This window comes from Rhamphochromis longiceps, linkage group LG22 (assembly GCF_057381845.1).
Source record: "Rhamphochromis longiceps isolate RC_006_pf linkage group LG22, R_longiceps_female_GT1.1, whole genome shotgun sequence".
Lineage (NCBI taxonomy): Eukaryota > Metazoa > Chordata > Actinopteri > Cichliformes > Cichlidae > Rhamphochromis > Rhamphochromis longiceps.
In genome coordinates this window covers 5,460,501-5,486,350 of record NC_140577.1, presented here as the reverse complement: position 1 = coordinate 5,486,350, position 25,850 = coordinate 5,460,501, and the positions used below count along the sequence as shown (strand labels likewise).

Genomic DNA, 25,850 nt, shown 5'->3' with positions numbered 1-25,850 from the left:
CGGCCAAAGAATACAGTGGAGGAGGCGAGTTATACCACAGAAGCCCCCGCGGTCCGTAAACTGCTGCAACTGTGCCAACAGCCAACCTGTTAACGTCCAAAGCAACAACTGCTTCAAATTATAAAAGTTCATGAAAACGCAAATAGAAAGTGAAAAACTATTTTTTTATTATTATGAAAATAGTTGCAGTTTGCGCTAAAACAGCTTTTTTGTGCCACGCTTTAAAAAAAAAAGAGTTTCTTTTCAGGTAAAACTAAAAAGCATCAAATGCACGATTTTTGGCTGAACTAATCCAGACTATAAACGCGGATAAATGGATTCTGTTAAAAATAACTTGAGACGACTAGCGGTCTATCAAGGAACAGCAGCGCATACGGATCATTCCTTCATGAAGTCCACAGTTTAAAATCCCAAACTAAAATAATCCTGGAAAACCAGCCGGGTGTTGGCTGGGAATAAAGTTCACTTTGTCTTATTGAGATCCCTCAGAAATCCCTCCTCTTTGAACAACCAGAGGCAGTGATGGATGGACTGGTGCACAGGCTGAACTGGTAAACACATTCATATGGTTCCAGCTGGTAGCCCAGTGCACACTGAATCCAATATTTAGTCAGAATAAAAGAAAAAAAACCTAAAAATACTAGAATCCAACAAACCAAATGTTTTATTCGACAAAGCTCATCAGAAACTACCAAACAGGACTTTGTACCGTTTTATCTCATGCCCCACTCCGGGTAGGGGCACAGAAATGAGCACCATCCTGTCAGAACTATTCGGAACTCTAGATAACAAGGTCATGTTAATACCGAGCACATAGAGTTCAGATCGGAGGAAAATCACAAAGAAACTGATCAGATTAAAACAAACAAATAAAAAATATCTGTATGTTTCGTAACAGGAACAGATGATGACACCTGTCAGAAGTCTGAATGCAGAGAGGAAGACAGATTCCACGAATGGGAAATTAACAGCTTCTTTGAAGGCATTATTTTTTTAAATTGATAAAGGCCGTTAATGGTCATAGAGAAATACAGAATGCCCGAGAATATACGTTCTTTTTTTCAGATTCAGAATCGGACACCTCTTTATCACCTGATCAATATTTTCCGACCAATATCAGTTCGATATCAGCAGTTAGTCGTTAGTATGGTTCAGATTCAGGCCCCAAAGAGAAACACAAGTCACAAAAGAGCGTTTTAGGAATAAGTCCTTTAAGTCCTCAAAATATAAACGTCTAAAGACGTAATTCTTGCATGCAGCAAATACCAAACAGATTTAGATATTTGGATACCGTGGGGCCCACTGATGGGGCACTACTGCCCTCATTCTTCTGGGAATAAGTAAAGAAGCACGTCAGGTGCGCAAACGTCCCATAACGAAGAGATACAGACTCATTACGGCCACAGTTTATTCAAACAGATGGCGTTTCAGACAGAAAAAAACAGGAAACCATATTTTAAATGTTATTTAAAGAATAAAAATAACATCACCAATAAAAAGTGGAAAATCTGTCTTACCTGCTTGAACCACAGTTGTTTGGCACAGGGCGAGCGCCACGGTTACCAAGGCGAAGGAGGAGAAGTCCATGCGCCATGGTCTCCGTTTCTTCCGGAAGGGACAAGCTCCAATATCCATAGTGTTGCAGTAGTTCTCCGGCCTGGGTCAGCTGTAAATGTGGGATATGGGGGAAGTTATCCTCTCACAGAAAGCCAGCCGACGAGAGGAGCCCGACTGACCCTTCTGTGAGGAAACAGACAAAAAAGCACGCCTCTGGAGACGTCTTTACCTTTCTCCGGAAACCTTCCTTAATGAGTTACCTATATTAATGCACCAAACCTAAAGACTAAAATGGGTTTGGGGTGAATAAATATATTTGATATTGAAGTTTAATCCCTAGCACTGAAGCCCCATTGACTCAGATTGGGTACGAGTACCCAAAGTGGAGAGAGCAGAGAGAGACCTGGAATCACGCTCTCTCTCCCTTCTCTCTCTTTGCCTCTCTCCTTCTTTACTTTCTCCCACGAAGAGTGAGAGCGGTTGTGTATGTGTGTGTGTGTGTGTGGAGAGAGAGACAGAGGGGGAGAGAGAGAGAGAGAATGGCAAAGGTGGAGAGGGAGGGAGAGGGCGTGCGTAATAGCGCGCCGGGCGCACGTAGAAGTACGTGTACGAGGAGAGTCTGGGAGTGGAAACTGGGTCTTTTCTTATGATCGAGCTGCAAAGATGTTTCAGCTTTTCTGTTAACTCTGAGTTATTAACTCAGTGTCAGTGAAACCTTTTTGTCTTCGTCTCGATTCCCTCTGAAAAGCCCAAATTACTGAGATGAGTATTTATCTTTGCCACTTCCTGCTTTCTGCGTCTGTACCTGCGACAGGTAAATGCAGGCTTTGTAGAGCAAGCAGGGCTGTTCAGGTAAACTGAGGATGAGACGGCTGCTGTGCAGAGTAACTGAATGAACGTTGAGTCAGCCAATCAAACGTCTGTCCGCGCTACTAGCCACGCCCCCTCGGCTAAATCCTCGAAGTTCTACCCTTATTCTGATTGGTCAGCCCCACGTGGCCTTGTTTTGCAGGTGTTGGATGGCGATGGGAAACTGAAGAGTATGATGAAGCCTGATGCTTAAAAGGAAAAAATGTTTGCATGCAAGAAAACATGCAGAGACTCCAAAGTCTCAAGGCATAAACCCAAAAAATGAATTTAGTACTGGAAGAATTCTGAGTTATGCTTCAGAGACACTTGAAGAACGTAAACCTGATGGTTTTACATTGTACTCATCCATTTATTTAACAGCACAAATGTCCAATGAGGATCACTCATTACTATCCATTAATTCCCATCCAGATTTCAGCCAGTCAGGACTCCACCTCTATCTGTCTGCCCTGCATGTGCATCTTGCAGTAGATGGCACCATGTGATGGCAGCCTTTCTTCCTCAGATTTGATTCAAGCTCAAGAATGATTCACTCTCCCTCCTTTCCTGCGCGGTCCAGACGAGGATGGAAAGAACTAATGTACATTTCCAGCCTTTTAATATTTGTAAATACTGTACATCTGATTATCGCAGATTTTGACCTTAACTGTGCAAAAAGCTGATGTGGTTTAGGATGATTTAAGAGTCACCACAGGACATTTAAATACCAAAGTTAACACAGTTTGAGTGAATCTTTAGTAGCTACCCTCCTTACTCTTGTACCTTACTAACAATATCATGCAAAGATGAAAATAACTGGCATGTTTTTAATGGCTAAGGAATGCTGCCTTAAGACATAATGAACTCTTTGCCAACAAAACCACAACCTGTCATCTCCAAAATTACCAGAGATGAGTCAAGAGCAACTGAACATCATAAATTTTAAAAAATTGTAGTACAAAGACACTGAAGTAGATATTTTACAGTATCTAACAGGTGTTTATGACGTCCCGTGCTGCTGTGTAAACTGCTCGAGCACTTCTCACATTTCAAATTAAAAACCTAAAGTAATAAATATGTGTTCAGACACCTCAGCTTCTTCTTCTTCTTTTTTTTTTTACATGCACGGGGGTTGAAATAGTCTCTTTAACAAACACAAACCCTGTTAAGCAGTAATATCAAACACACATTCCTTTCATATAAAATCAAAGCTGCTTTCATTGGCCTACATGTGCTATACGTATATTTCAAAGCTGCCTGTGTGCCCTGCTGTAAACGCTCCACACAGCCATGCTTACTCACTTTCTTTGAATGCAGACTTCACATCCAAAAAGCAGTAATCAACTGTAATTATCTCTTGATGTTCCATACTGCTCGCTCTTTCTCACCACCTTTCATTTCTTCTCTCCTATTTCTGTGTGATTCTCTGAGGGCAAAACAGGGGTGTGTTTGCATTCTCTGCTAAATCCCAGATAACTGGCGTCACTACCAACTGTTCAAAGGGCCTGGTGGAAATGGCAGCACACAAAGGAAAATAGGGTATAAGTTATTTACTTAACATGCAAACAAAACAATTTTTCATCACCACAATGTCGTAATTCTTTTTGATGTTCTGCTAATGTTAAACCTAAAATAGAAAAGAATGCTTTAGATCTGAGCAGCATCACAGCTCAGGTGACTTTCAGTCAGTTTGATATGATGTCACGTGTGTTGACAAATGAATGATAAAGGTTTTCCTTTATTAAATACTCGTACTTCCAATCACAAGGTGACCTACTGCCCGCTGTTTTAATATTGCACATTTATATTTAAATGCAGAAAAAGAGGAAGTGTGAGCAGATCCATTCCTAAATTACAGGAAAATTATATCATGAAATCGTCACCAGGCATGTAGCAAAAGTCTGTTTTAGGACTCCACTTCCTAAACTGGAGCTAAATGGTGTGCAGACTTTTTCCCTTCCCCCTGAGTTTTTTACTAAAATACTTCAAATGCAGCAGCGAGCAGCATGGCCCAAACTGCATGACAATGTCTGCGTTATTCATTTGAAAACACTGTAAGTCTGACTCAACTGAAGAAAAATGAGATTCAGGTATTTCTTACAGTGCAGATAAGAAGTGGACTATGGCAGCAGACTAAACATAAGCATGCTACGAGTGTACATTAAAAACTAAATATTTATGTCAGTGTGGCAACTTTGCTGAGTGTGAGGGTGATGTCTGGAAGCAAAGGCATTTCCCAGGAAGTATCTGTGGCCCTAACACCATAAACCATTACTGTAACATTAAAAGATGAATGCGGATCCGGGTCGTGAAAAACAAGTTGTAAAAAGGTTTGTTTTTACCACAACTTTTATAAATAAAGTTAGAATGTAAAAGCACAACCAATCACATTCCAGCAGCCTGTGAGCTGCATGAGAGCGCTGCAGAATATGAAAGTGTGTCATTGCAGTTTTCAGACTTTGTAGAGCCTCACTGGGGCTCAATGAGGCTCCACAAAGTTCTGTAAAGAGTTGCACAACTTTTTCTTAAATTTAATAAAGTCATTAAAAACGCTTTAGCTAACACAACGTGCACACGGTTCAAAATGTTAAGTTGACAAAACTTCTATCTTGTTTCCACTTTTTACTTCTATCAGGTCAAGTTGGTCCAACTTTTCTTCAAGTTGAAAAACTCCTCACATATTTTTACAGTTGGTGGGTAAACCTCATGCTTGTGTTTGGGGCACATTAATACTAGAAAGTGTCAGTTTATTCTTTTACATGTTTTACGATTTTATACTGATCATTTATAGAAGAGCAAACATCACCCAGAAAATGTGCTGAGCAGTCAAACCCTCCTCAAAACATCTCCCAACTCAGACTGACATCATTTACAGAAGAGCCTGAGCTTTCCACATACAGTACATTAAATATGTAGAATCAATAAGATGGAAAAACATGGGGCTCATGTTAACAGTCTGATATCCACATGTTGCTAAAGCACCTGAATTAATGTTAACATCATTTGACATTATAATCACTCAGCATCGAGAATACATTTTTAAGAACGTTTATTTCTAAAAGTCTAAGCTGAGTTCCAAGAGGTTTGTTGGACAATAAAAAATGCAGTTTAGCTTTAATCAAGTTTAAATTCACTGTTTATAGGTTTTATTCTTGATTTATAACTTTAAGGCAACCATACTTCAGGGTCATCACCAGTGACGGCTGACACTGCAGTACAGAAACTCTGAGGGTGGATGCTGCCACAGTAGCAGTGGTTATATATCATGGACAATGCTGGATTTGTCTTATTTATTTATTCTATTTATTATTTTTTAAATCATGGGTTTAAACAATGATTAACTCCACCATCTACATTTGAAAAACATGTATAGCAACGGGACTCTCCCTGGCTCAGATTAGGCCTTTGCTCTGCATTCAATGAATATTGGGCGACTTTATGTGACATAAATTTCTGCATCCTCTTGTTATTTCTGATCATTTAGTAATATTTATTACATTTGAGTTAAAGAACATAAAATAATTTAAAATCACAGTTCTGGTGATTTACTTTTGGCTCTGGCTTAAAATTCTTCTGAGGGCATCAAACTTGTTCAGTGATGAAAAAAACCCTGATACTAAATTTCACGTGAAGAGAAAAAGGACACGCTTTAAGTACCGTGTCCGTGTTTGAGCCTGTGTGCAGCAGTAATGACTGCTAAAAGAAGAAAGCGCACTGCCCTCTCATAAGAAACTGCAGGGGTGAGCTCTGATGAGAAGGGCCGGCCATTCTGTGATCACTCAGTGAAACCATCAATAAGCCTGCTGCATCCATCAATTATCCATCAAGAATCATGAGGAAAATGGGCCCGGGCACTTTTAGACCTAAATATTATTACATGAAAACCAAGGAAAATATAGCTTTCCATGTTCACAGATGCAGAAGAAGAACATGAAAGTTTTCTTTGTTGGAATAAAAGTCGAGGTCAGCAGAACAGCTGCAAGGCTGAAAAATCAGAAAGAGTTGAGCACAAAATATTAGTAAATTGAATGCATTTAAATGGCATCTAAATACCATACACTCAAAAGTTACTCTATCATCTACAGTCCAGCTTTACTGAGCTGTTATTTTCTCTGTAAGAGTATTTGTACTAAATCAGAAAGTCCAGGAAACGCTCCCTCAGTGCGGCCGCTCTGGGTTTTATTTTGGCTTTCTAGACACACTGGATCGAGTGTTTTTGAGGACAGACTGTTTGTTTCTGGCTTCCTTGTGCTCTGAAAGTAGATGCCACGGGCCGTAAAAAGAGACACCCCAAGAGACATCTGTGGTATGTGTTTGCTTTTAACTGTACATACAGCTTTGATTCACTTAACCTAAAGCATTCAAGTGGAGAGCTTTTGTTGTATTCATGGCTGAATCACAGACAGAAGTGGTGTTCTTGTTTGTTGCCCTTTGTGTTGCTTTTTGTTGCCAGTTTTCTCATCTTAAGAACAAAAGTTTCTATTCTCATCCACACAGGATATAATAACAAAGTTTACTTACAACAATAACTCGTCGGTTGGGTTAATGTTGAAGAATTAAACACAGATCCCAAATGTGGAAATTAGTAATACGACGAGGAACAGAAATTTAACAGATTAAAAACAGCAAAATATGGTCTTACATGTTAATTTGGAAAAAAACAAGCTATAATAGTTTTGTTAACCACTGAACATGTACGCTGTATTCTGACATCCAAACCACCGCATGTATCTGCAACTAAATGCAGGTGCTTGAGCAGGTGCTTAGGCTTACAGAGGCACTGTGCACCTCTGCAGGGCAGTTTTGGATTTAAAGAGTAAACTGGAGGAAACACTAAAACCAGGACAACAGCAGGAAATAAAAGAAAAGCAGTTCATTAAGTTGTTTAGTTACATTTCTTACACAGATCAGCATAATGTGGCTTTAGTTGTTAGCCGGTGTTGCCGTCACCTTGTGAGAGTTTGTCTGTATGTGTGTCAACATGGAAAAATGTTGTCCTGGAGACACCTGGAGTTGTGGAAACTACCACAAAGGTGGTTTTGAGTACTTTGGCCAGTGTCGGTGGATAGATTTTGTCATGGCAATAGAAACTGTCCAAATGGAGCTCTGAAACTTCACAGGTGCGTCGCTGAGATACAATTGAAGTCGAGGTCAGTGAAAGGTGTGAGCAGACAACTTACTGAGTTTGCAGTTGGTCTGATATCATTACAAAGTTGTCTCTAGTTGTCTAGACTAACTACCCGTACAGTCAGAGCCTGGGCTGCTGGACATTTGAATCACTGGCCAGCACAACCACAGAGTTTGATGATGAAAGTAGTGTGATGTGAACTACAGGGTGACAGAAAGACTGATGGCCTCAGACATTCGGTCACCGAGGGTGGTGTTGCCCGGTCTTGTTATGTGGTGCACGAAGCAGCCAGTTTACCCGTGTAGGAGTAAATTTCTATTTACAAGGCAAAATAAATGTAATAATGTGCGTGTATATGTTTACAAGCAGACATTTGATTTGTGGGTTCACCATCAAAATTATAATCAACACATTTTATCTTTTACTTTCTTGTGGCAGCTCAATAACATCTCATTATTTTGTTGCTTTTAGAGCATGAAAAATTGCAAATTTGGGTTTTAAAACGTCTTGTTCAGCTTTAGTATACAGTGTGTTTTATCCAGTGTGACCACACCCTTTACCAAGTACAGCAGAAGCGAGCGTTCCCTTGCAGAAGCACAGTCCGCACAATCTGCTAAGCATCCATGTTATGGAATGACCACAAATTCCAAAGAACTAGGACTGCACGTATTCCTTCACTCGCAGCATGACTTCATCATCCTCAAACAGACTTATGGCAAATCCCCGTGACCACTTTAACAAGAGGTGAGGCTGCGAAAATACCCTGACATCCAAAGGCAGGTGCTTACAATGTTCTGTCCAGAAAAAGGAAATAACCTGTGAGGCAGGTCAGTGCAAACCCTGTCATTACTCAATTAAGCTTCAATGTCAGCTGAGCAGGGATTAATGAAGCCTTCTAATTTTCCAGACAGAAATTTAAGGGTTTTAAGAGCCCAGAGGCCACAAGGTTTCCCTGAGGGTGCGCTCCATCAGATGTGGCCACCCACTGAACAGATTTCTCACAATTCATCCAATCAGACAGCAGAAAAGTCTTTGCTGGCTGTAATGCTGGTATACAGCTGATAAAGCCACATGGTGTGGCAGCATCTGAGTCAAGACAAGCAAGGGAGACTTCAAGGATAAACGAAACCAAGACAGGGAAGTCTGCAGAGGGAGAGCAAGAGATGGCATTAGCTCAGGAGATGGACTCAGCAAGTGGCTGTGGGCAGCTCGCCCTCTCTCCGCTCTGCCATTTCCAAAAGGAGAACCTTGTAATTACAATAAAGCGACCATATTATATTGCTGACTTCCTTGAAAAGTCTGTATTTTACTGGGCAGGGCTGCAAATGCACACACACCCTGTTGGCCACAACACACTGAAATAGATCAGAGCAGGGGCTCGCTGGGAGGAAAGAGTAAGGGAGTGTACTGATACTCTCGGTACCAGCAGTGGCTCCAAAGAGTGAGTGTGTGTGTGTGTGTGTGTGTGTGTGTGTGTGTGTGTGTGTGTGTTGAATACACTCCACTCGTCTTACTAAAACAGTATGAAGGTGTGCTGAGTCAGGTCAGTAAAAAGGAAAAAAAGGAGGAAATTTATTTGGAGAATGGCTCAGTGATTTTGAATCTGGCCACCAAACACACCCAGCTAACCGCATACCTCGAAATAGGCAGGGGAGGAGGAGGGAGGACAACGAGGGGTGACGGTGGGGCAGACGAGGGAGAAGGAGGTACAGCGAGGGTGCACACAAGTGGGTGTGTTTTTCTCTGTGGGGTGAGTGTTTGCGTGCCAGCTGATGTATAACAGAGCACATATGTGTGCAACACAGAGGGACGGTTTATATATGAGCACACTGTATATTTATAAAGTACACAAGTCCTTTGATGATATTCGATAAACTGAACAGTAAAGAAAATAAAAAATACAAAAGGCGTGTGTGTGCCTTTCTAAGCATTTCTATTCCATTACTTTCTTTCAACACTTAGCAATTCTTTTCTGGGAGTTTGAAGGCAGCTTCTTTAGCCTTTGACGTTAAATATAGCAATAGGAGAACTCCAGGATTTGGTCAATTTAGCACAATTACTCACTGTTAGAAGGTAATTTGCCCAGGTGGTGCATAATAGTTGTGCTAATAAAAGGCAACTGAAAGAACTGTGGCTATAGCATGAACAAGAAATAGAAGGTATGCTATACTGAGCCATAAAATTATAATTATATATATATATATATATATATATATATATATGTATATATATATATACATATACATATATATATATATATATATATATATATATATATATATATGTATATATATATATACATATATATATATACATATACATATATATATATATATATACATATATATATATATATATATATATATATATATATATATATGTATATATATATATATATATATATATATATATATATATATATATATATATATATATATATATATACACATATACATATATATATATATATATATATATATTTATATTTATATTTGAGCAGCCGGTTTCACCTAAGGAATATTAAATTGTCAGGAGCTGAAAGTCAGCCCACTACAAGCCTTACTGTGCTTCACAGGGGCCACAGATCCACATCTAACCAACACTGAAATGGCACAGAAAAACGTGCACATTAGTAGCAGCGATTCATTTTTTCTCTCATAAATGCCAATGAATATTGCCTAAGCCTCAAATAACCACATCTAGATTTGCATCTAAATACCAAAATCCCTAAAATGAAACAGAGCTAGAGATGGTGGCGAGCGATAGGACTCACATGAAGGCTGAGGAAACTAGTGCCTGGGAGGGGACGTTAGGGCCGTGGAAAGGTACAGGCAGGGAAGAAAATCACAGCAATGAATAGAGAGGGAGAGCTGGTGGTGAGGGGCACACAGGCATGCAGAGGGTGAGAGGCAATGAATGAGGGCCATTGATAAAGAGGGAAAGCGCGGACAAGGGTGAGGGGAGGGAGAAAGAGAGGGAGGGAGGAGGGATCAAAAGGTATTTACACATCGAGATTCCAGAATAAAACTGAGGGAGAGGGTGGCTGCAAGGATGGGCAGATGCATCTGACCTACTGACTAAAACACAGGGTGGAACCTCGGCGACTTTGACACAGCAACATTTTTGTGTCGCTAAAGCTGCACGTTTTCCACAAATGAAGTCACCCCAGCAGCCGGCAGACAGAAGCCTTCAGTAAAGAAGAGTTTCCCTCAGAATGAGAGCACAAAGGTGACCTCAGTCAGTCCTAAAGTGCTAGTTCCCATGAAAACACAAATAATCCTGCGGTGTGGTCATGGTTATACTGTTCGAGCACAAATACAATTACATATTTTATGAAGGTGGTGGATATGTAGTGCCTCTCCAGGAGACTTTCAGAGGCCCCAAACTGCATTTTCTGTGTTTTTTCCCACTAAAGTAAAACCTGTTTCCAGAGAAAAGTTAGAGCTTTGTGCTGGATTTAAATATAATCATAATGCAACTTTAAAAATAAAAAAAAAGATAAACCTTTTAAATGTTAAAATGTAAGCGTTTTATGGTTATTTTGAGTTTGGTGTTTAGGACAGATGCAGGTTTACCTCCATGTTTACCTCCTTTGGTAACTGAGGAGAGCAGATGCTGTAGTTGTAAAGTTTCCCTGTTTTTCCACAATGAGCTAAATGTTCGTAAAGTATTTTACAAAGTGGAGAATCCTTTTCCATGTTTACTTTAAAGCTAAAAACAACATATCAACTTCATACATTTCTGAGTAATCAGGTTGGAATATTTTCCACTATTTTCCTTCTCACATGTGACTCAACAGGAAACGATCCACCTCAACATGTTTATACAGTTATAAATGTTCTGCTTCAAACATTGTTGGAATTGCTACTGAAAATAAAAACCTCAAGATGCTGGAAAAATGTAAATAAAATCAATGAAACAAAGTGAGAAAAATATTTTCTCATTTAAATTTTACATCTCACAGAATTTGGGATGGGAGCAACAAAAGGCTGGAAAAGTAAGTGGTACTAAGACACAGATGGAGAAAATGCAGGTTTATGATATTTACACATCATTGTGTTTATTTACATTTCTCACAGCATCCCAACAGCTGCGTAATTTGGTCACAAACTGGGTATAAAAAGAGCATCGTATAGAGGCAGAGTTTCTAAGAAGTGAAAATGGGAAAAATTTAATCAACCGGCAAAAAAAAATCTGTCTACAAATCGTGGAACAATTTCAGAATAATTATCCTCAAAATGAAATAGTGAAGTCTTTGAATAACTTATCATCTCTAGAACATGATATCATCAAAAGGCTTAGAGAACCTATTTAGAAATGACTGAGGAAAAGTGAAAAATTGTTCTACAGTCAGACAAACTTAAACTTCAAATTCTTTTTGAAAAATGTGGACGCTGCATCCTCCAGACCAGGGGTCTCCAACTCCAGGCCTCAAGGGCCGGTGTCCTGCAGGTTTTAGATGTGTCCTTGATCCAACACAGCTGATTCAAATGGCTAAATGACTTTAACATGTCTTGAAGTTCTCCAGAGGCCTGGTAATGAACTAATCATGTGATTGAGGTGTGATCTAAAACCTGCAGGACACCGGCACTTGAGGCCTGGAGTTGGAGACCCCTGCTCCAGACTAAACAGAAGGACCGATCAGGACTGTTGAGCAGCTATAATCCTCTCTCAGACAAGAATGGGATGCATTTCCCAGAAGTCCTGCAGCTGGACTCCTCTGTTCCCAGATGTTTAGAGACTGTTGTTAAAATGAGAGTGGTAGACACAAACTTCTCCAAACTTATTGGTGCCACCAAATTTCAAAATGAGTAAATAAGTATCAGTTTATGAATTTTCCAAATCATTGCACTCTGCGTTCACATTTTTCCAACTTCTTTGGGATTGGGGTTGAACTCGGGGTGGTTTGGTGAGGCGGCGCTGCCTGAAAAATGTTCTAAAAGCCAAGTCAAACCCATGTAGAACTCCCTAAAAAGAAAGAAAACTAAAATGACTGAATGAATATCATAAAAATTAACAGCAGTGCAAATAAACCTGTGTAGGAACCTGGTTGGTGAGGTATTACACTTCCAGCAGTACAAGCTGCAGCTCCCTGTGAAAGACGGAGCTGCTGACTGGCTCTACAAAGACAGGGGAGCACTTTAAAGATGAAAACAAGCTCGTCTTCTTCATTGTAAAGAATGAAAGAGGAGAAGCACCAAGAATGTGAGGCATTAGGAGTATTTGGTTGGTTGAAGGGACAGAGGGCAGTGAAGCCCAGCTGTAACCCCTGACTAGTCAGCTGGACTCTGCGAGGTGGAGGTGAAGGTCAGTTTGCCATTAGGTCGACACTTTGCTGTGCCTGACCCAGCTGAGCATTTCAAAGAACGATGGAGGAGCCGCAGCTGAAGCGCGGAGCTTAAAGGCTCCTTTCACACCAGCTGCTGAACTCAACTCCTCCACGAAATGCGTTAAAATTTCAAGATGGCAAATGAGAGAAACAGTCACCCTGAGTGAAAAATGGAGGAGACAATAAAATTTGGTTATATTAAGGGATTGGTTATATTGGTTATAATTTGGCATATTAAGGGATTTAGCTTCAGGTTTGGTAGCAATTACATAAAAACAACATAAACCAAGCACAGTTAGTTTGGAAAATTAGCATCATGCTGAGTCTTAGCAGGACAGCAGAGAGAAGTTTCTCACTGGTGCATCTGTCATTATTTAAATTGTAGATGAAAGATTGAAGATGAAAACCTCAGTGCATCATGGGAAGCCCCTGCAGCCAAGGCCTAGTGAAGCATAGCTATAGGAGGGCTCAGGGTCACTTCATCTTTAAGCCTGATCTTAGTAGAGTGAGTGTCTGTCTCCTGAATCCAATCAAAGACTCTGAGTAGACATTGAAAGATAAAGTTCATTTGTTTTTCTACAATGTGGGAAACCATCAGCTAGCCTCTGGGGGTCTAGCCTCTGGGGAAAAAGGCTAATTTTTCGGGGCCTCCAGACATCCGGGACGAGATTTTCCATTTCTGTTACAATCCTCAGTATGTAGATGATGCTAATCTTGTGCAGTTCTGGCCAATATAATCCCTTTTTTAATCTCCACATAAATTGTTTACCTGAATGTAATGAACAGACATTTAAGCATGAGTGGTCAATAGGACTTAGACTACAAGAGGAACCCAGAAAGCTTCGAGTGCCAGTTTCACCAGGATTTGACACATTAATAAACAGAATCAGTTTGTGGAGATTGCAGTTGATGCTGGATTGAACAGACAACTAACAGACTTGAGATGCACCCGTCGGTAAACCAGGTGAAGTCAGTACAGCAACCAGGTCGTGTTGTTATCTCGACACGAAGCTTCGATGTACTTGAACATTTGTGTGTTCAAGTAAAAATAAAACATTTCCATTAAGCTTTGATTTAAAGCAGGCACACCTGCATATAATTTAACTTTTATTATGACATGTTTGGCATATGATAATTAAGTATTATATTATAGTATTGTAAGTGTGATCATCGTGCTATCGGCCCATGTTTGCAACAACCTGTGTTGCAACAACAATAAAGATAACTCTGCTCACTTTTAAAGGCACGCTCTGCAGATTTACTTAACCTGAACTTAACAGCTGCTTCCACCGACGAGTGAAGGCTCAGTCCCACTCTCACAGAGCTCACTGACAGAGGGACTCCTCAGCCTGCCGAGGTCAACGAGGAATGCATCGAGGAGGGGGGAATGTACCACAGGGGTGTTGAAGAGTGGGTGGGGAGGCAGAGGAGGAAACCTAGAGGGGGGAAACAGAAGGGTCTTTTGTGAGACAGGAAGCTGCTGAGACCAGGGCCTTCTCTCTGGTACAGTAGACAAATCTGGGATATGAGAACGATGGCGAGAGCAAAGGTGAGGTGCAGCGAGGAAGGCAGATAAGATCGAGGACAGACGACAACAAAACGGCAGATTAAAACAGATCAAAGTGTAACAAGTGAGGCGGAAGACGAGAACACAGTGAGAACCTAAGGTGGTAGAAAACCTACATAGTGTGATTTATCATATTACTTCCTCTTGTGATACAATTATCGATACACTGACTTCAACAATAAATGTTTTTATTGCAACAGTCAGTTAATTTAATCCTACTTGTGTTGAGGACAAACTTAGATGGGAGAAAATAGAGGACAGAGGTGAGAGGTAAATCAGAACGCTTACAAACTGATAATAGCAGCATCACTGCACCACAGTACTGTTGTTATGTATTATGAACCCACAGTTACAGTACTGTAACTATTACACTATGATTCCCGCCCCTGTGTGTTGGTGAGACTTGGCTGTCCTACAGACAAAAGATCAAAAAGAGGAAAACAAATTACTAACTTCCAAAACATGAGGCCGAGCATACAGATGCACAGTATTGGTGCACAGACACAGTTAATGAGGTCAGGGAAAACCTGCAATGAAAACAATCTGAGCTCATTCCGGTCTGTCTGTTCATCAAAGAGCTTTTCATCTTTGCCTGCAGCTCAGTCCCATCCGGGTCATTACTGTACGAGCAAAACAGCCGAGGATGCAGCATAAATGAAAAACGACCCTCCCTCTTCCTTCTTCTGTCTTCCAATCCACGTTTCCCTCCTTCCATCTACTGGTTCCCCCTCGCTGACACATCGCGCCCCTCTCACGTTCAGGCAAACAGTCAGGAGCTCGTTAATCTTCCCACACACAGACTTCCCACTCTCTCATCATTACAGTGAAATTAAGAGGCGGAGCTTCGTGATGTTATTTCCATTAGAAATGCTTCAAATCTTCCATGCACACTGGAACCCATCAATCGAGGGTCCTCCTCGATTGGTGGGTTGAAACGTGCAGCTCTACAGATTATTTTTATTATTAAATTTTAATATTTTAGAAAAAAATGATCAATTTCTAACTGAAATCAATAAGATGATGGAGTTTGTCCATGACTTTAATAGATTTACTACAGCTGATCCATACTTTGGTAATATGAACATTGCTTGCATTTGTTTGCCTTCACTGACCAATCATGTCGCACTTCTAGAAATGTAAAAAAAGGTAGGAAGAAAATCTTGTGTTATTGAAATTTTATGTCTATTTCCCCACTTTTTTGGTGTTTAGATGTCTTAATATAAAAATTTAAGGCTGAATGATTTTTATAAGACAGATTATTTTGGAAAGTGACACAAAAACCAGTAGAACCAGTTACTTGAACTGAGATGGACAAAACAGGCAGTCACTACGCTTAAAGGATTAGATTTGATTTTCTCTCCTGGTTTAGGTTTTTTACCTTTACTGTAAAATGGAGAATACACCACAAATTGCACGTAAAACGTAGCTGTTTAAAACGTTTGGGGCACATTTCTTGATTACGTACCCAGTTGGCACCACCACGATGTCTTCCTCTCAGCCTGACATATATTTATCTGCCATGTTCCTTTGATTTGAAAGCAAAACCAACTATCCTCAAATGTAGAATTATATACTTTGTGTGGGACCCGTTCTCAGTTTCACCCAGATTTAGCTCTCTCAGGAGGCGCTCTCAGGCATCTAAGTGCACGCTGGCTCAGAGCTGGTCTGTGTATGCCCAAAACCTAGCATATCATTACGCCTGAAAGAACATGGGGACAGTGGCTGACCAGTAATTTGGCTTTTATAAATGTTGTCACCACTCATTCCAACGTTTCTCCCCGTCCCAAAAGTCTGAACTGTACAGACACAACATAAAAAAGACAGAAACGTGACTTTAAGCTTGAAACGAGACAGAAATAGTGTTTCCAAGAATCTAACATGTACCACCCGGTGCCCCCTAACAGAAAAGTTTAATTTAATCACAATAAACTGTGACGACTATATTCAGCGGATGGTTTAGCAAGATAAATGTTTTTGTTTTCATTTATTTTACTTTTTCAGAGTAGGTAGCTTACCAAATTTGACCGCCCTCTACAGCACCATAATGGACCCCGATGATCCACACCACCCGGTTTCCCTTCATATGTGAGGATAATAAACACTCAGCACTCGTTCTCCCAGACTCCTTTGCAGATCCATACACATTCATCCTCTGTTTGTTCATTCACAGTTGGTGAATAAACAAGAGGACACAGTAAAATCCGCAAAATACATTAGATGCCACTACCCACGTCTAATCATGTTCATTCTTTTATGTGCTGTCAATCACGCACATATTAAAAACTTCATCCTAAAGGCCACACGAGGTTGACTCCAACAGTAACTACAGTTACAGACTTTTCTGTTAAAATGAACTTTAACAGGGAAAATAACCTGTTAACATCCAAGTAAAGGTGGAAGGTTTAAGTCCCTGTAAATACATTTCCTTCTCCTTGACACCTGTATGTATACAGATGCATTTCCAGGTTTGAAAAATGAAGCCATTTCTGTTTTAAGAGATGTCTTCTGCCCGATGAAGGCATCAGGGGCAACTTGGGGCTCAGCATCTTGCCCAAGGTTACCATGAGTAGGGGAGCCAGGGTTTCAAACCATCGACGTTATGATTAGTACACTACCCGCTCTCCCTCCCATTTATGGGCTCTCTCACTAATTCTGGGTCATAATGAATTAAAAATTAAGTATATTTTTCAAATTGCGGTCGCACCATGTTTCCAGATGACAGACTGTCTTGCGTATGAAACTACACACCTAATGAGGACACGGTTTGACAGTCAAAGCTGCCACATCTCGACACATCCAAGTTTTTGCAAGCAAAATCTTGATGGCGTAAACGCCTAAAGCTTCAGAAATCTTTAGGTGATCGTCTCGTATACCGTTTTGTTTCCTCTGCAAAGCTTCACCTCAGAGTTAACTGGAACTTTCTGGTTTGATTTGCCTCTTGGGGCTTTTTGAGGTCTCTGTCGTGCGATTATCTGACACGTGTGTTTTTCTGTTTTCATGAGTGAATATGATTCTGGGGCTTCAAGATGTGGAGTCAATCAAACAATGGACGTCACAGTGGTGATGTTATTTCTATATACAGTCTTTCCCACTAATACATGTTTACTTTAACTGGCTTCTAAAGTAGTTCATCCACTTCTAGTTTACTAGTGTTTTTACTTTGTCTTATAAATAGAGAGATGATGTCTTTAAATGATCTTTTCCTACTTGTGTTCTGTGGTGTAGGAAGAACAGGGTCATTGCTTTTGTGTGTATGCTGGTGCAAACCCCCAAAAACTACTAATTATTTGTCCCTGCAGTCACCAGTATTAGTAATGCTTAACAAATCTGCAGTAAACGGAGCTTTAGCATAAAATACACAGAGTTTAAGATGGATTTTAAGAAAACAACAAAAACCATGTAAAAAAGCTCAAAGGGGATTATAGTGTTTATTTTACTGTGTAGGCCGAACAGAAAATAACAGTGAGCAGAAAACACAACTGACATGTACTCCTCCTGCGTAATATTTGCCTCTCCAAAGAGTACACAGGCTCAATAAAGCTCTGTCCTCCTCAGGTGTGTGTGTGTGTGTGGACGATGTGTGGGGTATTCTACCACACGGGATCCACAAAAAGTGACTTCAAACACATCATGTTTATTCAGCACAGGGAAAAAACATTTACCCGGTGAAAAATCGACATTCGCTAAGCAGGAATTAGGAGGAATCTGACCCCTGGCATAAAGGTGTCTTTCTACAGCCCTCAGCCTCAAATAGAAGACAGGAGAGGGGAGGGGTGAGAGGGCGGGAGAGCCAGGAGGAGATTGGGGACAGAGCAGGAAAGAAAGTGAGACAAAATGCAGGCAGTCAATATTAGAGAGTGGACGAAAAGCAAGACAACAGAGGCAAAACTGTGATGAGGAAGGAAACGTGAGGCAGGAAGTAAAGCAAACTCTGAAGATGCTAATGAGCCTTAGAAAAGGTTAAAGGCCCAGGCAACAGCATAGCTGCAAAACACTTAAACAGACCGCAACGCTAAAGGTCAGCTATAATTAAATGCTGTTATTTTAATTCACTAAAAGTGATGTTTCAGAAGTTTCAAAATGCTGTGTTTAGTGTCAAAATACAACTTTACAGGAAAATAGTGACTCTAACCAGGTGGAAACCTTTTTTTGGAATCTAAATAAACATCATTTGACAAATATATTCCTGGATCAAACTGGGAAACTGACTGTCTACCACTCCAAGATGAGAGGTTATAGGGTCTTCTCTAAATAGAGGCTGCTGACTTGGCTGTACTGAGCTCCCAGAACAGACACCTTATTGTGCCTGCGCCCTCTGCTGGCAGCAGGTGGTACTTCAGGAGCCGCTCAGAGTGGCACACTTGGCTCAAACATCTGTAGCATTCAAAGTGACGCTCGGCATCCTTCTAATCTGTTTTAGTTTACTTATCCAAGTCAGGATAACCATGACCAGCTAGTGATTTGAAGCTTATTCACCACCTCTCTGCTCTGAAGTGATGGAAAGTGTTACAAACTCTGAAAATCTGACCCATATATTTCAGCTTTTAAAAACCTCCAGTCTAATCTGTAATCTTTGGCATAAACCAGATTGAAAAACACAGAAGCAGCTACAGTATTATTGTTATGCTTCTATGGTAATGTGTGGTTTCCCATGTTACAGATCCCTCAGAGAGAGAGTAGTTACAGGTATGAAAAGTGCCCATGAATAACTAGCGTTTCTGAACAGGCTTATAAAAAACAGGTGGTCTAAAATAGTTGATTTATCTGACTCCCTGCAAACTTCTATTGATTATAAACATATTCAGGATTAAAGTTGTTGTGACCATGACCTAAAACAAATCCTGATGGTTCTGCATAGTGAGCTAAAGCTTCTCTTAGTCAGGAGGAAAAGGAGATTTTTTTGATGGACTGTCAGACGAGGGAGGAGACAGAAAAAAGGAGGTGGCACAAAAGTGAAAGAGCATTCCCCTGGCTACATCTCTAAGAGACAAACTCACACCCACATTTTTCTTAACATTTAAATATGCAGCAGAGAGAACAGAGCCACCAGTGTCGGGTGAAACCTATCAGCAAAGCATGCTCTGATCTTAGGTCTGCTGCATCCTTATTGGTCAAGGTGTGCAAAGTAGGCCGGGAAAGAAATGCAAAGCAATTTTACCACGGTGGCAGAAAATTGGACAGGACAAAAAGGTCAGTGCTCCCTCTAGAGGTGGAAAGATGGGAGTGCGGTGCCAGTGGTCACTCGGGGCCCTGGGGTCCTGCTGGACTGAGGAGGATATCGTTTCCCGAGGCAGTCGGAGCGGAGGCGGCACGTTCCCTTACATCTGTGGTCAGTCGGTGTTTTAAAAGAAACTGAGTGCACTCTGGTAACTTTTATCATCTTATAGACTTAAAAAAAAAAGACAAACACTATACTCGTACAGTATTAAAACCTTTACTCATGATACAACAAACAGAAACGAGATTCAGAATTAATGACTGAAAAAAAAGTTTCATTTTTTTTTCTTCTTTCAGTCCCCAAAGCACACAATAGTCAATCAGCTCCACATGTACGATGGAGTAAGATACAAACAGGACAAAGAACAGACACAAGAGAAAGAGAGAAATTAATAACGAGTGACAGATTCTTCCATTCTGATTTTACACTTCTCGTATTTGTTTAATACTTTGTAATAAACAAAAGATGAATAGCATAGATTGAAAAAGACTGATACAAGAAACGAGACAAAGAAACTGTGTGTGAAGTTTTTAAAGTGAAGAGTAAACAATTAAGGAAGATTCTAGATCTACTGGAAAATAGTTTTCCTGCTTTTCTTCTTGATCAACAACCGAACACCTGATCTGGGTTCTTTAAGTCCCTGCCCTTCTTCTCCTCCCTCCTCGGCTCTCTGACCTACTCTTCGCGGTTCCTCCAACACAACCACCTTCTCCTTCAGTGGAGAAATCCAGTTCAGCTGATCCTTCCTATCAAGTTAATGCAACCAGATCCTGCTCACCACACCTATGCATTTTAGTGGGCTATGCACTGTTTTCTCTAAAGTTAGAACCCTATTTTCTCCCTCATAATCTAAAACAGACTCTGAAAAGCTTTTCAAACGTCCACTTTTAGCCAGACAGGTAACACCCAGCAGCAAAAATACCAAACCAAACCCAGCTTAAGAGCAGGTGGAGGACTAGGCTAGGCTAGCCCTCTTAAATCGTTCCTTATCCTAATTTCACTCATCGATGCATTCCCCTCTCCTTTATAAACCAAAGCAGATCTTTTCAGGCTATTAAGCACCAATGCACAGCTTGAGCACCCAGAAGGGTCCACAACACTGATCCACTCTCTCCTGTGACCAGCACGTCCCCTCTCCACACGTGCTATCATTCAACTCTTATTAGGGCCCCCGTTAGTAAGCATCACAGACAGGCCGAGGTGGGCATCACAACATATGACATGACAGACAAGCGCTGGGGACTGAGTGGCCCTGCATTTAAAAATGGCTGCAAACAGCTTGGCAGTGATAAATAAACCAGTGAAGGTGGTGGCGGTTTTGAGGCTGCACAGCACACTCTTTAGCACTCACTGATCAAACAGGAGGGGCCTTGGCGCCTGGGTTAAAACGTCCAATCAGACACGGTGATCAAATCTTCAGTCACAGCCCGCAGGGGGGAAAAAGCATATTTATAATCAACGTCTTTATTCTCAAAAGCGAGTCATTTCAAAATGTAACAAAGATGGCGACAACAATACTGCTACACAGTCAAAAGGTCACAGCATGCGTCTGCCTTGAGTGCACAAGGTTGCAACGACAAACATTTTTGGCGGTGCGGTGCAATCCCGAGGCCCCTCGGTGGAGACCACAGATCGCCGCAGCTCTGCCGTCAAGTAAAGTAAGCAAAGAGGACAACACACCACGGGATCCCTTCGCCATAGCTCTCCAACACTTTGTCCCACGATAAGCTTCACATCCTTTTCAAACGGTCCGAGTCCATTCAGATGGAAAGCCCAACAATTTTCAGCCCACGTGGGTGACTGAATGTTAAGTTAAAAAAAAAAAAAAGGCAGTGGAGATGGGGCAGTACAGGAAGGAAGGAGGCTGGGCTGTACTGACAGGGATCGGGCCAATGAGCGAGTTCATCACCCCTCCAGCCTGGCTCCCTTTCCTGCACCATTTTATTATTTCACGCAACTAATTTATTTAACAGCGCTCAGCAAGTCACAGCCAAAGCTACAGTTTCTGCCAGTCAAAAGGCGCAGCTGCAGAGGATTCCATACACATGTGCATAAAACCTTACACACATACCTTAAAACAAAAGCTGAAAAACAAAAACACCCAACCACCAGCTTTTGCCAAGACAGCCTGAAAGCTTGAAACGTCTTAGCACGTAAAACCTGCAACGACTGTATCGCCGTTTTACTGTTTCTGTTTATTGTCTTCTAAATGCTAAGCTCATAGCAAAAAGTAAAGTAAAAAATAGCATAGCACAACTTAAATACATTGCTGTTATATGGAGGGATGGGAATACCTAAATGATTTTACTGCCAATTAATATTAAGTTATGTAACAGACTAAGCTAAAATGAACTAATGCCAGAAACACAACAGATATATTGCATGACAAGTTGAACCACAATGAGTATACAAGTTGCATATTTTGACTTTTGAAGAATCACCAACAGAAATCGGCGTCCGTTCAGTCAACTCTGCATGTGTGTCTAGTACTTAATGTCAGCTAGTGAACCCTGCAGCACTGTGACTGGCTGTATAATGATTCCCATCCCAAGGTATAAACACAGTGCAGTAGCAGCAGGCTTAAACATTCAACAGAGGAAGCTCCAAAGCTAAAATCCTGCAGAGAAAGTTTCAAGGATATCAACCAACCAGAAGAGGAGATTATTCACACCATCACACATCCTGAAGTCCGCATACTCTCTGAGCGGCACACTGAGGGAAAAAAAAAGCTTGTTTAAGGTAAAACCTAATCCACAGCCCAACTGTCTCAGGATAACCAAACCTGTGTCCAGACCACAGATTTCAAAGCTCAATGGCTGCAGAATCACTCAAGTCTCTATTATTTCATCTGAACCACCTCAAGTCACTAAAGCACTGAGACCATACTACAGCTTATACAGTACAAGAATGCTGGTAGATGCTCGTGCATCTCACCTAAATCATGAGCTTATCACCATCCCGCTTTGCTTGCTAATACATAACACGAGTCAGCAATGGTGCATAAGAGAATGAGCTTTCTCTGCATGTAGGAAATTAATGGACATCTGGAGACTACTTTGTTGAGTTGATCGTTTGTATGCAAGGAAAAAGAAGAAATGAAACAAAACCAAACTCTAAGGTTAGACCAACTTATATGTTAAACACAACACCTGTTTTACAGGTCAACTGCCAGCCTCTATGTCCACATCACATGGGGGAGGCCGCGGATCCTCTCTGAGAAGTAGTATTTGGACTATTTGCAGGGCGGGAAGCTCTTTGCTCATTCTGGTAGCTGGCAGACCCCAAAATTCAACAGCTACTTCCACTGCTTCCACCAGGCAAACTGCTTCCTACAATTACAAAACAAACTAACTCTGGCTGTGACTGGTAGAGCACAGAGCCTTATCAGCCACAGCCAACAAGTACAAGCACTTTGCTGGTATTCATTTTCCAAAGTAAGGAGACTAAAATAAAGGCCGGGGTCATAAAAAAAAAAAAATGAAAAAGAAAACTTCAAGTGGGAGATTCAGTTTTAAGCTAGAGTGGAGAACGGCTGTCTGATTTGTCTGTGTACTTGCATACTGTAATTGCATTGATGTAAATGTGCAAGTCTTAAATGAAAAGACCGTATTCGTTATTTAGCACCTGGTAGAGGACACTTGTGCCTCTTCCCTGTAGAATGATACTGCAAAATGTGTATCTAATTTCTATTCAATGTGGTGACTAAAAAGAAGGCTAAACATACTTCAGAATGTCAACACTCTTTTAAATACTAACAAAAATGGCAGAAAATCTTTATGTGTACCCCAGTATTGCTCGCCTTTGAGCACGTGTAGACGGTTTAATTCATAGTTTTAATATCTCCTGATCGTGTGGTAGCTGCATTTGACTTTTCACTGTAATTCTCAGATTCAGTTGCTCACAAATTTCAATCACAGTAAATGTCAAGTGCCATTGTCAACAAAATCCAGCCAACCAATTACCAAGAACTACAGGAAACATTGGCAGAAGTTGGTGCAAAAGCAGCATTGAGGTGTGGTTTGGCCCTGGGCTCCAAAAGGTTCAATGGTGAAGGTTTAATGGTTGTCACATGGGAATCCAGTCCAATGTTGATTCAACAGCTAAAAATAGAGCTTTATAATTTGTTTGGTGGAGCCACATCTCTGACGTTCTCAAGTGTGAACAGGCCTTTGTTTTCACATGACTCCATTTTTTCTATTATTTACATCTACTGTACAAAAGGTTGCAAGCACCGAGCCCATACACAGTGAATAAAGTTTTGAAAGAGTAGGTAGTAGGTGTAGGATTTCCATTATATATAATCACAAGTTAATTCCAGGAGAAACATGACATACACGAGGATCTTTGTAAACATGGGGGCATCTTCACCGATCTCCATCCTCAACACGAGATCTATAACGAGCTGTGGGCTGCAAAATTATGCCAATGGACAAATTATGCAAATCTCAGCTGCTGCTTTTTGTATTGCACAAACCCTGCTTTAACAGAGAGTATGGGTGCAGCACAGCATGCCTCTCAAACTACAATAACTGCTGGGTTAATTTTCTGAAGAGTCTCCCTGAGCTGCAGGCCACTCAGTTTAGACAGACCGTTCAGTTACATGCAGAACTGCTCAGGGAGAAATTCAAATCATCTTCCTCTTTTGTGTTCAACACACAATCGATTAAAAAAATATTTTTGCTTTTAAAAAAACCCCAAAAAACCCAAAAAAACCCATAACAAATGGAGATGTTCAGCTGTGCTGCGTCAAGACAGTAACGGTAATATAGTCAGTATATTAGAGGTTAGCATCCAATCCAACATCCAATCTGATTATTATTTGTTCAGGACGTGACCGAACTTTTATAACAAATCACCACATGGGATTTGAAAATAACACAACAATAAGAAAATCCTACACTTAGTACCTTCAAGTTCATCTTAGATGTCTGAGATGGTCATTTCTAGGAAACAGAAACATTTACACAGTTACAATTCACAAAAGTGCATAAAAATGACCACCAGCAAGAGGAGCCGTTAAATGAATGGGAAGTTAAATGAATACTCTTTTTTTTTTCTTTGCATGAAGCTGTACTTCCTGTGAGCCTCAAGCTGTTTAAACCATCTGCCAAAGTAGAGAAAAGGATAAAATAAAACTTAAAAAGAAAAGAAATTCAAGTCATTCTTCTTACAAAGCCCGCTGTGCGCACCAGGGCGGGAAGGACCATGTTTGGCTGTTCAGAGTCCTCCCAGCCCCCTTTTTCCTGGATTTCAAAGCCTTGGAAAAAGCTCTCATTTCATGAGTACAGTACTTCAAAATAGAAACTTAAACAAGTTTCAGCATGAATAAAAAGCATTAAACATTTCAATTTTTACAAGATTGGATGAGCTTGTTGGGAGGGTGTTTCTGCCTGTCCATTACAGGGCACCTCCTGACAAAAAAAAAAAACTTTTGATGATGGACAGTTGATTGAAATGCTATGCACCTGATTTCAAGCTAAAATCAAACATGAATAACTAACCGGCTAGTGATGGATATAATATGCAGAGGTGCAACTGGCAGTAACCCAAGTAAAAACGGGGGAGGTACACCAGTTACACAGAAGCAAAAACCCACTGCGAGTTGAAGATGGGAAAACGGAAGGCTAACTTAAAATTAAGACATTTACTGTATATATAAGATAAAAAGGGCGTGTATTCCTTGAGTCATAACCCCTATGGAGGAAAACTGGATATGGGAAAACAAGTGAAAATCTGTGTGTCTCAGTATTAGGAAACTTATTTTCACAGCCATATTATCTGTGTATTAGTTACATCATAGGTCAATCCATGGTTGCAATCTGCATGCGTGTGTGTGTGTAGACAATTAGCCAGGGTGAATGTGTGTTCTTGTGTGTCCACCAGCAGGTGCTGCAGTTAAGTGAGGAAGAACAAGAAGAGCCAATGACCCAACACAGAGGGGTCGTGTTGGTAATCCTGGTGTGCACTGGATCCTGACCGGAACAAAGCTGGCTCCTCCTCTAGGTGAGCTGGTGAGGCGCCTCTAGCATCTCCATCAGGAAGGTGTCAATGGGCGTATCACCAATCAGTTTAAAGAAGAACAAGTGCTCCAGGCACTTCAGACCGATGGAGCGCAGTGCCGGGAGCCGGAGGAGGAGCTTTGCAAACCTGTATAACAGAAGGAACGATGAGGGACAAAAATGGCCACTGACCTGGTAATGTC

The 25,850-nt window shown here is 40.9% G+C and overlaps 3 protein-coding genes across 15 annotated transcripts in view; 1 reads left to right on the top strand and 2 right to left on the bottom strand.

The window, feature by feature from the left end:
* Nucleotides 1-2,070, bottom strand: part of col11a2 (collagen, type XI, alpha 2) — a 41,165-nt gene extending 39,095 nt beyond the window's left edge. The window contains exon 1 of the mRNA XM_085395128.1: nt 1,518-2,070. Coding sequence (XP_085251254.1) covers nt 1,518-1,635 — 118 coding nt within the window. The 5' untranslated portion in view covers nt 1,636-2,070. The remainder of the gene's footprint in view (nt 1-1,517) is intronic.
* LOC146643209 (uncharacterized) overlaps nt 1-25,850 on the top strand; it is a 239,886-nt gene that overhangs the window by 154,248 nt on the left and 59,788 nt on the right. The gene's annotated exons all lie outside the window — the stretch shown is intronic.
* The window catches only part of rxrba (retinoid x receptor, beta a), a 32,859-nt gene continuing 28,473 nt past the window's right edge, over nt 21,465-25,850 (bottom strand). For all 13 annotated transcript variants that reach the window (XM_085396248.1, XM_085396240.1, XM_085396239.1 and 10 more), the window contains one exon: nt 21,465-25,795. In XM_085396248.1, the coding sequence (XP_085252374.1) occupies nt 25,648-25,795 (148 nt within the window). In that variant the 3' untranslated portion in view covers nt 21,465-25,647. The remainder of the gene's footprint in view (nt 25,796-25,850) is intronic.